This window comes from Pseudonaja textilis, chromosome 3 (genome assembly GCF_049901715.1).
Source record: "Pseudonaja textilis isolate UNSWEBS1 chromosome 3, rPseTex1.2, whole genome shotgun sequence".
Lineage (NCBI taxonomy): Eukaryota > Metazoa > Chordata > Lepidosauria > Squamata > Elapidae > Pseudonaja > Pseudonaja textilis.
Window position 1 is genome coordinate 168,886,484 of NC_141992.1, and position 18,490 is coordinate 168,904,973.

Here is an 18,490-nt window from a genome sequence, read left to right on the forward strand (position 1 = left end):
ATGTATGTGACCAGACTACCCAATGCTGTTGAAATATCCAGCCTAGCAAAAAAAAACTACCCTGCAAATTGAAGCTGCAAAGAATTTTCTTTTGATCTAGGAAATTATAATTGCATTCTTTTCTTTGATGTGTACTAACCTGGCTATATTAAGAGGCTAGCTCAGACTGAATATTAATGATATTATTAGTACATACATTGTAGTATTTAAGTACAAAACACATTTTAAGTCAGTGCATGGGCATTATTTGTCTCTGTGTGGTTAAGCTGGTGCTTTTTCTTTTAAATGAATTATAATATAGTTACGCCAACATTATATCTATTGAAATCAGTGGGATTTAATTAGTCATGAATAACTTAAGTCCCATTGATTTCAGTAGTCTCCTAGAGGTATGATGAAAACTGTATTCGACTCAGTATTTATTATATGTTGTGCAATAATTGGAAATAATAGGCATCTTATCTGAGCAGCATGATAAATATATTCTTAATTAGAGGCAGGGAAAAAAGAGGAATGTTTGAAAATTAATTATTTTGGAGCAAGAACTGAGGCTATGATTTGATTTTGCGTAATGTGGTATAAAATTTATGAGTGAAATACTAGAGAGATCTAGTTATTGATTACTGTTTAGGGCAGCATAAGGTTAGCTAAACAAGAGAGAAGAGTACATTTTTAATGTATTTATAGAGTTTGCTCTGCTTCAGAGATAAGTGGGCTGTCACCTTTGTACCTGTTCACTTTCAAAAAGAATTCTGCTGGAAGATGAAAACCTACAATATTTAAAAGACTCTTATAGGTCATAGCATAAGCTCTAATGACAATTGTAGCTATTTATAATATCTTCTTGCATGTTGTTTTGGAAGCAGGAATAAACACACCAGAGAAGGAACCAAAAGTAAATATTGCAGCAGGGGAACAACCACTACTTTCAGCTAAAGAAGATGGTCCACCCAAAAAGACCAAATTTTCTGAAGAAAATAAATTTGGTCATGACCAGGTAACAAGTATTATTACAATGTTTCTATCTTAGGGCTTTATTTGTGAACAATTTTAGTAAAATACTTTAATTCATCATGGGCTTTATTTATGCAGGTAGAAATTAGCCATAAAATGTTTTTCAGCTAATCATATGAAACTAATATGTCCAAACCAGATTATTACATCACAGTACTACAGTATATGGCTGTTGTATTTGTTTGTCTGCCTGGGAATCAAAATGAAAAAGGAACTAGAAAGCAGATGCTTACAAAGAAAAAAGTTATTGGGGAAAATAATTCTGGAAACCCACATTTTGAATGAAAGTGCACTTCTTTCCCAGTCACTGACATTGTCAGTTAGTGTTTATGAGCTGACCTTTATTTCAAGATGATCTCTATACAGAATTTGAAATCTAGCAGGATATTAAATTGTCTATATACAAAATGCTGGATTAGTAGTGGGAAGAAGCAGTTCTATCCCATACCTAGGCATGGAAGCTGGCTGGATGGTTTTGGGCCAATTATTGTCTGTCAGCCCTGAATTGGAAAGATTAAAAAAAATATACCTATCTTGCATAATGGGCTATAATTTATACTTACTTACTTATCAAATGTATACACTGCCCATCTCTCTTAAGTGACTCTGGGTAGTTTACAAATAAAAGCCATACAGCCATATAAAAGACACATAGATTAAAACAAAGTTTTTAAAAACTGGACTAAAAATAAGTTAAAAAATTTAAAAGGCAGAGGGAGTGCCCTTAAACCACCACCATCACATCAGTTTTCAGGTCACTCTTAGATCTCCATGCCAATTAGTCCATGTCAGGTCTTGACATTCTTTTGGAAGACCAGCAGAATAAGTGCCATCTTATCTCTGGGAGCAAGATTTCCACAGGGCAGGGGCAATAGCATCGAACACTCTGTTCCAGACTCCACCCATCAAAATTTTGATGGATGGGGTCCACAGCACACTCTCTTTGCTTGACTGGGTGAAACAGATTGATGAAATTGGGACAAGACATTTCTTCAGATAACTTGGTCAATGCCTTGTAAGGTTGATAGAGGTGATAACCAGCACCTTGAATTGGATCTGGAAGCAAATTGGTAGCCAATGCAGCTCATCTAGCTAAGATGTTACATGCAAAGCCTAGGACACACACAAAACTGTCTGTATTCTGTACTAGCTGCAGCTTCCAGATACTCTTCAAGGCTAGCCCTATATAGAGTGAATAATTTATATGGAGATTACCAGAGCATGGGTGACTGAAAGTGTTATTGGACCAGAAAGAGTTTAACTGATGCACAACATAAAATCCGACAAAGGCCTGAAACATGGTTGCCACCTGCTTCTCAAGAAGGAGTCATGAGTCCAGGAGAACCCCCAAATTACGTACTGGATTTGTCTGGGACAGTACAACCACATCCAAACCAAAGGTGGTAAAGTCCCGGATACAGAGCAGCCACTCTACCACTGTCACTTGTTCTTAACAAAGTTTATTTGCAGCCTATTGTTTCCCAGACCTTGATAGCCTGTAACCACCATAAAAGAACATCCACAGCATCACTTAGTTCACCTGAGACAGAGATATACAACTGGATGTCATCTGCGTATTGATGATATTGTCCCCAGAGATAAGGTCAGCCCATGGTGACAGATAATCTTAGCCAGTAGAGGTAAGATTAGAAGCTAAAAAGGAGTGTAGATAGTACTGACTCCTGTAGCATCCACAAAGAAGGACTGCAGGCTAGACTTCTTGTCCCTTATCAACATTCGCTGGGACTAATCTCAGATGAAGAAACACAAATCTCTGCCACCACCTCCAGATCCTAATGCCAACCCAAAGGAATATCAAGATTGATAGTATCAAAGGCCACTGAGAGGCCCCCATCCCACTCCTGCCAGGGGTTGCCCAAAAGGATGAGCAATGCCTTTTCTATCCCATTTCTAAACCTGAAACTTGACTGGAAGGGATCCAGATAATTTGTCTCATCCTGGATTTTCTGGAGCTGCAGTGTTACTACTTTCTCATCCACCTTGCAGTAAAAGGGGACGTGGGAGATTGAATAAAAATTATCAAGAACTATGGAATCCAGTAATGCTATGTTGAGAAAAGGGAGTACCAGTTCCTCTTTAAATTGTCCAGGAACACCCCATGACTTAAGGATGAATTAACCATCATTAGGACTCACCACAGGTCATGTCCTGGGTAGCCTTAACTAACCAGGGGGGCATGGATATATTCACAGATGGCTGTACTTATAGTCCACTTCATCGGGCTGTTTAGTAAAACCTGAGATAGAACCCTCAGTTCCTTTCGAACTTCATCAGATTCATCAGTTGCTGTAGTAGATTGATAGATATGTCCTTTCTCCCTGTATAATAGGGTAATATAAAAGAATCTCAAAATAACCAGAGCCATGATCTGACCATGACAGAGGGGCTGAAATCAGTTCTCCTCTCAGATCACATTGCCATAGTTCTGGCAAGAAAACTAAGGCCAGAGTGTGACCACTGTTTCATGTCAGGCCATGACTGAATGGCCATATGGAATGATGGCCATGAACTCCTGGGCTGTTTTCAAGGTCTGTCCCAGGGACAGCTTATTGGAGCCCCTAAAAACCATAAATCTGGGAAAGTCCATGGCCAATCCTGAAGTGAGCTCCAGCAGTGTAGGCAAGCAAGTTGCTGTGCAGCAGAAAGGCTGATACAATAGGAACTGTCCCAATTGATCCCATGAATGTATCTTCAATATCAGGGTCTCACAACTGGCAATTTATAGGGCAGCATTTCTGAAGACCAGCATTATAGATTATGATATAATGATTCCATAACTTTCACTGAAGGAGATTTTATCCTGTAGTGGATTGTTTCAGATCAATAATAACTGTGAGGACATGGGTTCATACTGAAGGTATGAAGTCCAAGAATTTTACTTGTATATAATTCCAAACATGTACTCTCTAATGAATAGGCCACCATGTTTAAAATTAAACTGTTTTTAAGGCAATAAAAATGTGAAAATGATGATAAATTCCAGAAAATATTGTTACCCTGAGAGATTGACTAGAAGAAGCAGAGGAAGCATTATTCAATTTTTTTTTCTTGAAGGAAAATGTAGTATTTACTATAGTAACAATTTATTTGTCTAACAGTCTGAATTTGTGATTGTTGTTTTTTTTCCAGTTTTACCAGTGCCCTTATTGTAACTACAATAGTAGGGACCCAAATCGTATACAGATGCATGTTTTGTCACAACATTCTATGCAGCCTGTGATCTGCTGTCCCCTTTGTCAGGATGTCCTGAGCAACAAAATGCATCTGCAATTGCATCTGACTCATTTGCACAGTGTGTCACCTGATTGTGTGGAAAAACTGCTTATGACAGTAAGTATTTAAAATGTTAATATATGTTTTTACATACTGTATATGTTAATTGTAAACAGTGATGAATAGATGCTGGAAATGGAATTAGGAAGTTGGAATAGGGGCTCCTGAGATCTCTACTTCTGTCAATAACTTAGTTCATCTTTTTGGCCTATTCACTTAACCTTAATTTTCAAAGACACAGGAGTCTTAAGCTCTCATTAAAGTCAACCTTTCAAGATCAAGGTGCTCACCTCTGTGCCTCCCTGCACTTCCTAAAGCAGATTGGCCATTAACTTTTCCCTGTAGGGAAACTTTTCTTCTTCATTTGCTGTAATGCATTGTGACAGCTAAAAGCATTAGAAGTTACTATTTCTTTGTATATTTATTTATTTAATTTATATATCCATCCATATCATGTGTATGATTCTGGGAGGCTAACAGTTAAATTTAATGTCAGTTTTATATGCACTTGTAAATAATGATGAAGAGCAGCACAAAAATCTCTGTTCTTTTTATATTGGGCAGAATCATAATTTTATGGTTTATTTAGCTACCTTGAATATCTAATAAAAAACCAAGTGTTCCACATTTAATATATATGTATGTTAGTGGAATATATGTGTGTGTGTGTGTGTGTGTGTGTGTGTGTGTATACACACACACACACACACATACATACATACATATATATACACACACATATATATATGGCATTCAGCTTTGTTCAGGTATTTTTCCACGTCATTGGAAATACCCGAACAAAGCTGAATACCATACATGTAAGTACCCGCGAAAACTTAAGAAAACACACACACACACACACACACACACACACATAATGTAATATAATTATATAAATATATATATATATATATATATATATATATATATATATATATATATTATTACATATAGTCAAACCCATATGTGTTAGAATGTACAACTGCTTTGTCACCGACATTATTTTCTCTTTCAATGTTGCTAAAATACAATACAGATATCATTAGAGAAACTCTAAGTTATTTTTCAGGAATGATGAAATATTTTTAGGACTTCAATGACAGAATTATATAAAAGCCTAGATAAAGCAAGATAAACTGTAAGACACACATCAGTTCTGATAATTAAGATATTATCAAGTATGGGAAAAATAAAACCTTATCGCTCATATTCACCCAGATGCGTGAGATATAAACTAGTCGTTTGTTAGAGTCCTCAGAAGTAGTGCCTTTGTATTACCTGAATAGCTTAAAATGCCCACGCGCAATTCAATGAAAGTGAAGGTTTTAGTATCTTTTTTGCTCCGAATATTTTAACAAATATGATTTCTGTTATTTTTATGAGCTAAATTTTAAGCTCCTGGATGATTTGTCTACATGTGATAAGCAGTGTCAAAATTATGTTTTCTTCCCTAAGGTTCCTGTACCAGATATGATGATGCCTAACAGTATGCTACTGCCAACAGTTGCTTCAGAGAAATCTGACTGTGATGCCACATCTACAAACCTGAGAACTGAAGGGTCTGGAAAATACTCAGGTATAGCAATGAATAGCCACACCTGCAGAATTGAAATATCAGTGTCTTTTGAAACATTCATTTACTTTGGAGACTGCAGTAATTCTGCACCAAAGAAAATAATGCAGAAATTGAAGTCCAGTTTGCTTTAACCAAATAATGAAATCAAGTGTGTTTTGCAATACAGCAATATTGTAGGACATTTCTCTTCAGGGCTTTAGCTACCATGCCATAATTCTCCTACTTTTTATAGAAAAACCTACCAGTACATTATAGTTAGGGATGAAATAAAATAGTACAGCGATTTTGGACTAACTCCTTTAAATGTGATTTTATATATAAAAAACGGAACTCAAAACGTTTTCTTTTTTTAGGCAAAGGGTAATTATATTTGCATAAAAATGGATCCCATCGTGACAAATAGTGACATCAGACTTCAGGCAGCCATGTTTATGAGTCTGTACTACAAAAAGAAGAGCTGAGAGCAGAGATTAATAGCCATCTTCAAAGAGATGGTTCGAACCGCTTAAGGATTGGAACAAGGGTTAGCATAAAACATAAATGCGATCCTTAAACCAATCTAGCAGATAACACAGCCAAGTTTTCCTTATTGTTATAGTTGGAAAACAGCAAACAATAAGTAGAGGTAATAGTTAAAACAAGGATTCCCCCCCATCCCCAAGTACAAGGGAAAGTTCTCTGTTTTATTTTTCAGGAGTATGTTTACTGGAGCATTATTATGTATTCATTTAACTCAATACAGAATAATCCCAGCAGCATTTTTTCAGCCGAGTCTCCTCAGTCCCATGTACAACTGCAAAACTCCTCCATAGATTTAATTCCATTCAAATAGTCAGAACCTTTAGAATTCTTGTTTACATGCATCTGATAAAGACACAGGACCCCTGCTCACCTCCAGTTACAGATATTACCCGTGAGTTATAAACCAGATATGTTATTTTAATTTTTTTTTGTATCCTTAGACTGATTATACTATATTTGGTATTAAAACAAGCCAAAGGTGTAATAAGTTGTTTCATACAGGAATAGATTAAAAACCCAGGTTTGAATATATTCAACACTAAATTGCTTCTTTTAGGGACATCTATTGTGGTTTTAGATTTACATCTATTAATAAGATTGTACAAGTCAGTTGCCCATTTCAGTTTTTGTATAAGTTTGAACTAGCAGCAACAATCCACCATAGATTGCTGCTATAATGAATGGTATATTCCCACTGCATTCTTTTAATTACATATGTGTGAACTTATATAACAATATCCATTTATATTTTACAATTTAGAAGACAAACCACACTAATTGGGGCGGGGGGGGGAGATAAGGAAGAAGAACAATGACAGTAAAAGAAAAAAAAATTACCTAATAACGAGGAAAGGCCAAAAACTACTGTCCATATATTCATCTTTGAGTTTTTCTCTGTAGCAATGCCTTTTTAAATGTCATTCACATCTATAGTTTTCTGCATTGGCTAGAAACCCTGAAAGATTTAATTAGGTGTTAAGTTAGAATGATACCTAAACATTTTCCTTTCCAACTGTGATTCAACAAGGACTAGACAGTTGCCTTTTTCAGAAATTATGATTCAGAGCCTGAGCCGCTTATTGTCTCTGGAATAAATGCATCAAGGCCATTTGTATGCACATCTTCTTCGTAATCTTAGGTAGTACACCGACTACATCTAGTTATTTTTCAAAATATCTTTTAAAGGACAACATACCAATGTACTAAAAATGGGAAATGCCTAATTGGTCTATGCTATATTCAATTGCAAAACAATGAATGGTCACTATTTTAGAATCCCTGTGCATAATTCTCATACCAAAGATACTTTCTACTAAATAATCTATGGATTATTCTTTTCTCTCTTTCTCTCTCTCTTTCTCTCTTTTGTAAGCAGGTGATAGTCCTCCAGAGGAGAAGAATACTCCTGGGCTTGAAGAATCAAAAACTGGAATGGAAATTAAAATAGAGGAACATAAGCCACTAAAAGAATCTGCTGAACTGCCAGAATGGAACAAAAGCAGCACTAATGATATAAAGATAATTGAATCACTGCCAGATCATTTGAATGAACAGCAGAAGAGGCAGCAGCTTTCTGTTTCTGATCGCCATGTCTATAAATATCGTTGTAACCATTGTAGCTTGGCTTTTAAGACTATGCAGAAGCTTCAGATACATTCCCAGTATCATGCTATTCGGGCTGCTACCATGTGTAGCCTTTGCCAACGTAGCTTCCGTACATTCCAGGCTTTAAAAAAACATTTGGAAACAGGCCATCCAGAACTCAGTGAAGCTGAAATTCAGCAGCTGTGTGCATCTTTACCTGTAAATGGTGAACTCTGGTCAGAAAATGAAAGTATGGCACAAGATGAACATGCACTAGAGCAAGATATAGAAAGGGAATATGAGGTAGACCAGGAAGGTAAAGCAAGTCCTGTAGGAAGTGATAGCAGCTCGATTCCAGATGAAATGGGCTCAGAACCAAAGCGGACCTTACCTTTTAGAAAAGGGCCAAATTTTACTATGGAAAAGTTTCTAGATCCTTCTCGTCCATATAAATGCACAGTGTGCAAAGAATCTTTCACACAAAAGAACATTCTTTTGGTCCATTATAATTCAGTCTCTCATTTACATAAACTCAAAAAAGTGTTGCAAGAAGCATCCAGTCCTGTCCCTCAAGAAGCAAACAGCAGCACTGACAACAAACCCTATAAATGCAGCATTTGTAATGTTTCTTACAGCCAAAGTTCTACACTGGAAATCCACATGAGATCTGTACTGCATCAGACTAAGGCAAGGGCTGCAAAATTAGAGCCAAACAGTAATGCATTAAGTGGAACTAGTACAGCAGGGAGCGTTAATAGCCCTAGCCAAGGATCAGTAGAGTCTACAAGCCTACCAGCAGTAAACAGCAAAGAAACTCACCTAGATGCCAAAGAGTTAAATAAAAAACAGGCTTCTGAACTGATTTCTGCTCAGCCTACACATCATCCTCCCCAGTCACCAGCACAATTGCAGATGCAACTCCAGCATGAATTGCAGCAGCAAGCAGCTTTCTTTCAACCACAGTTCTTGAACCCTGCATTTTTGCCTCATTTCCCTATGACCCCAGAGGCATTGTTGCAATTTCAACAGCCACAGTTTCTTTTTCCGTTCTATATTCCTGGGACTGAATTCAGTTTGAGCCCTGATCTGGGTTTGCCTGCTTCTGCCTCTTTTGGTATGCCTGGAATGGCAGGTATGGCAGGTTCGTTGTTAGAAGACCTAAAACAGCAGATGCAAACCCAGCACCATGTCGGTCAAACTCAGCTACAGCTATTGCAGCAACAGGCACAACAGTATCAAGTTACACCACCTCAAATTCAGCCCCAAAAGCAACAACAGCAGCAGACCAATAAGTTGATAAAAGCGGAGCAAAATCCTGTAAATGCAGAATGCCAGATGGTGAAGGATATACCCTTAATGAAGGAATCTGAAGATATGTCTGAGAAACAAGAAAAACCAAAGCAAGAATTCACAAGTGATAGTGAAGGATTGAAAGAAAACAAAGAAATAAAGAAACAGAAGTCTTCAGAACCAATTATCCCACCACCTAGAATTGCTTCTGGGGCAAGAGGAAATGCAGCCAAAGCTTTATTAGAAAATTTTGGCTTCGAGTTGGTTATTCAATATAATGAGAATAGGCAGAAGGTGCAGAAGAAAAGTAAAACTGGTGATTGTGAAAATACTGACAAATTGGAATGTGCAGCATGTAGTAAATTATTTTCAAACATACTTATATTGAAGAGTCATCAGGAACATGTTCATGGTCAGTTCTTCCCACATGGTGCGCTAGAAAAATTTGCCTGTCAATACAGGGAGGCATATGACAAACTTTATCCTATTTCACCATCTTCTCCAGAACCACCCCCACCTCCACCCCCACCTCCACCTCCAGCACCAACTGTTACTCCTTCACAGCCTTCATCTAGCTCTGGAAAAATCCAGAACATAACTCCCACTCCTCTGCAAGCTCCACCACCGACACCACCACCTCCACCTCCTCCACCACCACCTCCTCCTCCACCACCGCCACCTTCTGCTCCACCACCAGTGCAGCTGCCAGTATCTTTAGATCTTCCTCTTTTCCCCCCAATAATGATGCAACCAGTGCAACACCCAGCATTACCTCCTCAGCTTGCCCTTCAGTTACCACCAATGGATGCTTTATCTGCAGATCTTACTCAGCTTTGTCAGCAACAGCTTGGATTAGATCCAAATTTTCTACGACACTCTCAGTTCAAACGTCCTCGTACTAGAATCACTGATGACCAACTGAAAATCCTGCGAGCATATTTTGATATTAATAATTCTCCCAGCGAAGAACAGATTCAAGAAATGGCTGAGAAATCTGGCCTTTCACAAAAAGTTATTAAACATTGGTTTAGAAATACCTTATTTAAGGAACGACAAAGAAATAAAGATTCTCCATACAATTTTAGTAACCCTCCCATAACAGTTTTGGAAGATATAAGAATTGAACCGCAAACCAATTCTTTAGAACATTACAAATCTGATGCATCTTTAAGCAAGCGATCATCTAGAACTAGATTTACTGACTACCAATTGAGAGTATTACAAGATTTTTTTGATACAAATGCTTATCCAAAAGATGATGAAATTGAACAGCTTTCAACTGTACTTAACTTAGCTACTCGTGTTATTGTTGTATGGTTCCAAAATGCACGTCAAAAGGCTCGAAAAAGCTATGAGAATCAAGCTGAAACTAAAGATAATGAGAAAAGGGAACTCACCAATGAGAGATACATTAGGACTAGTAACATGCAATATCAATGTAAAAAATGTAGTGTTGTTTTTCCTAGAATTTTTGACTTAATTACTCATCAGAAAAAACTGTGTTATAAAGATGAGGATGATGATGCCCAAGATGAAAGTCAGACAGAGGACTCAATGGATGCCACAGATCAAACTCTCTATAAGAACTGTACATATTCTGGTCCATCTGATTCATCTAAAAGTATGGCTGTAACAACCGCAGGAAGCTCTGGATCTGGTTCTAGTACTCCTTTGATGCCATCACCCAAACCTGAACCAGACAAAAATTCTCCCAAACCCGATTTAACTGAAAAGCCAAAGCAAAATGATACCACACCTAAACAAGTTGAGACTTCTTCCCAAAGCAACAAATTAATGCAATCCACACTAACATCCTCCATGGGATCCACCAGTGATTCACAGCCCTCAGCTTCTCAAGCACAGCAACACAAACAATCCCAAGTAGGAGGCAGACCACCTTCTACATCACAATCTACGGCGGTTCCTTCCAGTCCTTTGACAATTTCAATGGGTCCTCTTCAAAACAGTCTACCTCCTCAATTACTACAGTACCAATGTGACCAGTGTACAGTTGCCTTTCCCACTTTAGAACTTTGGCAGGAGCACCAACACATGCATTTCTTAGCAGCACAAAACCAATTCCTTCATTCACAATTTTTAGAAAGGCCTATGGATATGCCCTACATGATATTTGATCCTAATAGCCCTTTGATGACAAGTCAGTTGCTGAATAGTTCTTTGGCTCAGATGGCACCACAAGTAGGTTCAACTCACACAACTCACCATACCCCTTCAGTTTCTGGCTCACTTAAAAGAAAACTGGATGATAAAGATGACAATAACTGTAGTGAAAAAGAGGGAGGAAACAGTGGTGAGGACCAGCACCGGGATAAACGATTGAGAACTACAATTACTCCAGAGCAGTTGGAAATACTGTATGAAAAATATCTTTTGGATTCCAATCCTACTCGAAAAATGCTAGATCATATTGCACGTGAAGTAGGTCTTAAAAAGAGGGTCGTACAAGTCTGGTTTCAAAACACAAGAGCTCGAGAAAGAAAAGGGCAATTTCGTGCAGTAGGGCCAGCCCAGTCTCATAAAAGATGTCCTTTTTGTCGAGCATTGTTTAAAGCAAAGTCAGCTTTAGAAAGTCATATTCGCAGTCGACACTGGAATGAAGGAAAACAAGCAGGTTACAGTTTGCCACCAAGTCCTTTAATAGCCAATGAAGATGGAGGAGAGAGTCCACAAAAATACATCTTTTTTGATTATCCATCATCTTTAGCAAAAATTGATTTATCAAGTGAAAATGAATTAGCTTCTACTGTCTCAACTCCTGTTAGTAAAACTGCAGAAATGTCACCGAAGAATCTTTTAAGTCCTTCGTCTTTCAAAGCAGAATGCAATGAAGATATTGAAAATCTGAATGCTGCTCCTGTTGATAGTTGTTACGATCAGAGTAAAACTGACTTTGATGAAACTTCATCAATTAATACAGCAATTAGTGATGCAACAACAGGAGACGAAGGAAACAATGAAACTGAAAGTATGAGTTCAAAAGATGTGAAATCTACATCAACTCCCAAAGAGCCAAAAAATATTCTCAATGACAATTTGCCAAAAAACATAAACATGCCTAATATGGAGAACAATGATGATAGGCATTTATTCTCTCTGACGAGCCCATCAATCCATTTAAGTGACAAAGATTGTGATCTCGACCAAAGTGTTTACATTACTGATGATCCTGATGATAATGCTGATCGCAGTGAGACATCAAGCATTGCCGATCCAAGTTCACCTAATCCATTTGGAGCAAACAATCCCTTTAAATCTAAAAGTAGCGATCGGCCTGGTCACAAACGATTTCGAACACAAATGAGTAATTTACAGCTTAAGGTCTTGAAGGCTTGCTTTAGTGATTATCGAACTCCAACCATGCAAGAATGTGAAATGTTAGGCAATGAGATTGGCCTGCCCAAACGTGTGGTACAAGTTTGGTTTCAAAATGCGCGAGCAAAAGAAAAGAAATTCAAAATAAACATAGGGAAGCCATTTATGATCAATCAGAATGCAACTGATGGGTCAAGACCAGAGTGTTCTCTGTGTGGAGTGAAATATTCTGCACGTTTGTCCATAAGAGACCATATATTTTCCAAACAACATATAACAAAAGTGCGAGAAACTGTGGGAAGTCAGCTGGACCGAGAAAAAGACTACTTAGCTCCTACAACTGTTAGACAGCTGATGGCACAACAAGAATTGGATCGTATTAAAAAGGCTACAGATGTTTTAGGCTTAACAGTACAGCAGCCAGGCATGATGGACAGCAGTTCGCTTCATGGAATCAGTTTGCCAGCAGCTTACCCAGGACTACCTGGCCTTCCTCCAGTTCTTTTACCTGGAATGAATGGTCCATCTTCCTTAACTGGATTTCCTCAAAGTTCAAACAGTAAGTAAACACAAAAAGAAAAAAAAAGTCAATATTGTTGATACAGAGTTGGTATTTTATGACTTTCCTGTCATTTATGTGACTGTACACTGGAAAAACAATTTATTCAATGCATGGGCAAGTCAATGATTCCTAACCTATCCAGAATTTGCTGGATTCTGATCCACCAAAGAGGAACAGGGGGCAGCAATGTCAGGGAAGTTAAAATCTGTAAGATGGATAGCAGGATTATGGCATCATAGTCCACATCTTTCCTTTGCATGTGTGACATCACATGCACTGACAAAAAAGGACAAGGATTGAATTGCAACCTCATGCCTACCATTTTGCAGGTTTTAATACTTCCCTGTACATGCTCCAAATGAGGGTGGATTCAGTGTTTATCATTCCCTTACGTTTGTATATCTCTATGAGTCCCATAAGCTGCTCCAAAAGATTGGAGGATTTTTCAAGACTTTGCAGGAGGTAATACTAGGAACTGAAAAGACAATACTAGGACCTTGATGGCAGAAAATGAACAAACAAGTAGAATCCACTCAGGATTTATAACAGTTTGGATTTTATGACCTGATTTTTTATCAATATGTTGTTTTTGAAATAAAGCAACATTAAATGTAATGTGTATTTCAAGTAACATTTATATGTCAATTAAATAACATTCTTAACTAAAACTTTTACATTTATTTACCAGTTCATCCAATAAAAACCTGAGAACCACGTATTTTTATAATTTAATCAATATTCCATATACATTTGTCATATTTTAAAATATTTTACCAAGTAAAGGCAAATTGAGGGATGGCATTAGTAACCAAGGATTTTAATAAAATCTCATTTGAGTGATAAGTCACCCTAGTAGCTTGTTTTCTGGGATTTAACTGTATCCAGCTAAAGCTATAATTCAAAGCATTGCATTGAAGTCAGTGGAACTTCTAAATAGTCATGGTAAGAACTCAGCTAAAATTAATCTTATTTTATTTAATTCACAACAGTGAGTTTCCTGATCTCTGGAACAGTTTAAGGGGTTATGGTAATGAATTAATATAGTCAAGCTTAAATTCTAGGCAAAAATGCTAGTAGAAAAATTTATAGGAAAAAAATATTTCCAAATATTCTTGAATTGAAGATTTAGTTGACTGTGTAGTAGTAGTATAGTATAATAAAATGTTAATTTTTTTTCTATCTGAAATAGTGTCATTGATACAGACTTTCTGCATCTCATTGTTGCTGAGTGTTGTATGATTAAATTAAAACTATTCAAATTTCATGATTGATGTTTTACTGCTGAATGCCAACATTAGAACTGTAGCAAAAACACCTTTTCTATTTTATTCGAATTGATAATAGCCATCCCATTGATCGTCTTATCCAATCTTTTTCCTTAATTCATTGCATTTTTCTTTTCGTAATGGGAAACATTCAATTCTGCTTTTATGTAAGAACATTAAAAGTGTGTACATTTTGTTAAGCACATACAAGTATCACATAAGCAAAACTGCACATAAGTGATATGTGTAAAAATTTAAAATTAAAAGAAAATTAAGATATGTTTTATAAGAATAATTACGATCGTTTTCATTAATGGGTGAGTGATAGATTTAAAGAAAAATTGTAGAAATCCAGTCTACACATGGGAACAAACTTTCTAATTCAGAGCCCATTTTAGAATCATACTGCAAAGTCAAATCCCACTCCTAAAACTTCTGAGCTGGCACATAAAGCCCTCAAGACATAGACTTTAATTTCTGGTATTATATTCAGTCTCCAAGCTTTACACATTAATTTCCTGAAAACAAGTATTCAGATTTTGGAAGAAAAATAAAAGTCATAACTTCGATTTGGAATAAATGCTGGAAAGAAAGTTCTCTGCATTTTCCAGAATTCTTCTCTTTGCAGAGCATTTACTAAAGATAAGCTTAACTTCCTGACTGAGTTGTTAAATGTTATTATTGTTATTACCTCTTCTAGCTCTCAATCCTAGTAATAACTTATTGGTTAAGCCATTTTCCACTGATATTTAGGCCTGCAACTGGTAAAAACAAATTGTATGAGACAATTTAGGGAATGCTGTTGCACTTTGGTTGAGGATCATCTAGTTATAATATCTAATAGCCTTAATTCTGTTAGGAAAGAATAGAATTTTTTTTTCTACACCTTCCTCATCCAAAGTATTGCCAAGACTTAATTCTAAATGATAAAGCACTGATTTGTAATCTAGAGATTACAATTAAAAGAAAGTGAGGCTCTATCAGATATTTCTGAATTCCATCTTTGTGCCTCTGAGGATGCAATAGTATGCATAAAGCGTGTTTCAGAAATGGACCAAAACATTGAAATTCAAGGCAATATTTCCCTATTGTCATTGGTCAGCTAAATTTGTATCAACAACTGATATAAACATTGAAGACTATATGCAGACAAAATCTTAAACATGCAGGTTATTACTAGATACTGGACATATAGATCAGTTTGAGTTAGCAGATCTCCAAATAATAAATGCAGTAGCATGATCTATAAAGTATCAATTAAGACTGAGGCAGGGCACCCTTTCAAATGGTGTGACTAGCCTTTTTGTATAAATGCTGAGCAAATGTATATCTTGAGATATTTCATTCTTCCATATGCTAAATAAACTATCCCTCCTTTATTACCCAGAAAATATATGTTGCTAATGGCTCTTAATGGTATAGTGGAAGTGAAAAGAAAAGAATAGATTATATTAAACTTTCATTAGTAAAAAGTATTCCTCCTCCACAGTTCTTTAATATATGCTCACTGCTGATATGCTTCATATCTTATTAACTCACTTTAACAACTTGTTTTGCTGCTTGTGGGCAGCAGTTCCCATCTGTGTTTGATGCAGAGATAAGTTTAAACAGACTTCTTTCAGTCCATTTTATGCCCTGAACCTTATTATGATCCTTCAGTTAACTTCTTTCAGCTTTTAAAATATTTCAATATCTGCTAATAGTCATGCCCAGTTTCCAAAAATTACCCTTTCATAGACTTAAAATATGATACAATGATGCTTCTGAATATAAATGTACTTCTCTCTTTATTTTATAATCAAATAGGCAGATAATTTATAAAATTATATTTGAGCACACATGGAATTATTTTTTGCATAAATGTCAGAATCATTAAAATAGTTTTGTTTTTTAGGTTATTCTCATTCTCTTTATCTCACTCTGTAAACCACTAAGACAGGGCTGTAAAGCACTGTGAAGCAGTATATAAGTCTAAATGCTATTGCTATTTAACAAATAAAACTAAGTACCATGTAGCCTTATGCCCTCATTCATTAATTAGCTCTTGATATATCACAAGACTACTCAAAAGTCCAATACATAACAACATTTTGAGTAGTCTTGTGCCTCTGTGTGTATGTGTCTGTCTGGATATATGAACGATCTGGAAAATTTATAGAAAAAATTCAGTCATCTCATCTCAAACTTAAACACCAATCATTTCATTTGGATTTACTCACTGGTAATGGGCAATTGTATCTTTAATTTGTCTTCTAAATGCTATATGTCCACATCATTAATTACCATAATCTTCCAAATTGAAAAAAAAATAAATTAGTTTAAACATCATGCATCAAAGAAAGTTAACAAAAGATGGCCTAATGATTGGAGAAGTCAACTTGCCCAAGAAAAGAATGAATGAAATAAATCCAATCATTATGATCATATATAAAATAGTTTAAACAGAAGGTTGTTTGTGTTTATATCTGTAATAAATTCTTCTAACTCATCTTACAATATTCAAAACATGATGAGCTTCATTTATAATATTTCTTCATTAACTGTTTTACATTTATAGATAGACCTAAAACTTGTGATTACTTTGCCTATTGAACAATTGTGGACCACCCATTTTTTTAAAATTTTCAGCTAGATGCTTGTGTATATTATGAGAAAACCAAAGTGTACTATTTATTTATTATTTAAAATAATATATTCTCCTAATAGACTATAGTTTGTTAGAAGAAATAACTATATACATTTTACAAAAACATATTTTGATATAATTAAAGTTTCATTAAAATGAATAAAATATAAAGTCTTTAAAGTATTTTTTTACTATGTGTGTGTTATTTCACATACAGATTTTAACAGAAGACATCTAAAGTCTGTTTACTAACTATACATTTTAGCTGTCAATATAATAAAAGTAATGATTCTGTAATATTAAATAGTTGCCTTATTAAATCTAGTAGTCTCTTTCTCAGAGTTCTAATTATTTTATTCTAAGAAGTGTGAAGCACTTGGATATTGAAGACATCTGCACCATTCATGCTATTAATAACATGTCTTCCGTAGGTTCTAAGTTCTTACCCTTATAGTGTCACAGATACACTGATCCCAGAAGATCCTTTAAGCTCTAATTTCTATGTATCACTTTATTTTCTCCACAGCAACCTTTTAAAATGTATTTTCCACAGTTACCTAGCCAGGTACATAGATCATAAATCCTGCTTTTTCATTAATCAATAAAAATAGAATATTCTATAGGCAAAGTTGTTTAAAGCTGGAATTTTAAGTGTAACCAGAAATTATTTGTGCTTATTTTATACTCATGCTGTAAGTATATAGACAAATCCAACACAAAGTATTTCTTTATAAACTGTATCCCAAGTCAGTAAAGACAATTATTGTACACTCAATACATATACAGATCAGGCTTATTTCCAAATGTATGTGTTCATAAGAAAATGACATTATACTGCAATCCTCTACAAAAATTAAACAGGACTTACTTCTCCATAGCCATGTGTAAAATGATACTAAATTATTCACAATTAGCTTCCAGCACAGGTTTGCAGAAATACAGTGAAGATCACATAACCTTGATAGTGGAACAGTCTAATTTTATTTTAAAGAAAATAGAGGATTTCTTTCTACAGTTGTTGCAATAGTAGAAATATTCAAAAAAAATTCTCACATGCATTGTACTATACAATAAGATACATTTGATTACCGCTAGTTGTAATACTTATCTATTGTTTTGTTTATGTTTCCCTATTTTAATTAGACAAGAATCCCTTTTATTAGACATGTTGTTACTATAGAGAACCAGTTTCCTGTGGTGATTAAGACACCAGGCTAGAAGCTGGGAAACTGTGACTTCTATTCATTCCTTAGACCAAGAGTCTTCAAACTTCGCAAGTTTAAGACTTGTGAACTTCAACTCCCAGAATTCCTGAGCTAACATGACTGGAAGAGGAATTCTGGGAATTGAAGTCCACAAGTCTTAAAGCTGTCAAGTTTGAGCCAATCACTTTCTCTCAGCCCTAGGAAGCAGGCAACAGCAAA

The 18,490-nt window shown here is 35.8% G+C and overlaps 1 protein-coding gene across 4 annotated transcripts in view; it reads left to right on the forward strand.

Annotated features, from left to right (window-relative positions):
* The window catches only part of ZFHX4 (zinc finger homeobox 4), a 193,153-nt gene that overhangs the window by 169,401 nt on the left and 5,262 nt on the right, over positions 1 to 18,490 (forward strand). For 3 of the 4 annotated variants that reach the window (XM_026706065.2, XM_087931404.1, XM_087931403.1), the window contains exons 6-9: positions 864 to 997; positions 4,165 to 4,365; positions 5,764 to 5,884; positions 7,782 to 13,172. In XM_026706065.2, coding sequence (XP_026561850.1) covers positions 864 to 997; positions 4,165 to 4,365; positions 5,764 to 5,884; positions 7,782 to 13,172 — 5,847 coding nt within the window. The remainder of the gene's footprint in view (positions 1 to 863; positions 998 to 4,164; positions 4,366 to 5,763; positions 5,885 to 7,781; positions 13,173 to 18,490) is intronic. The other variant, XM_026706067.2, reaches the window with a different exon arrangement.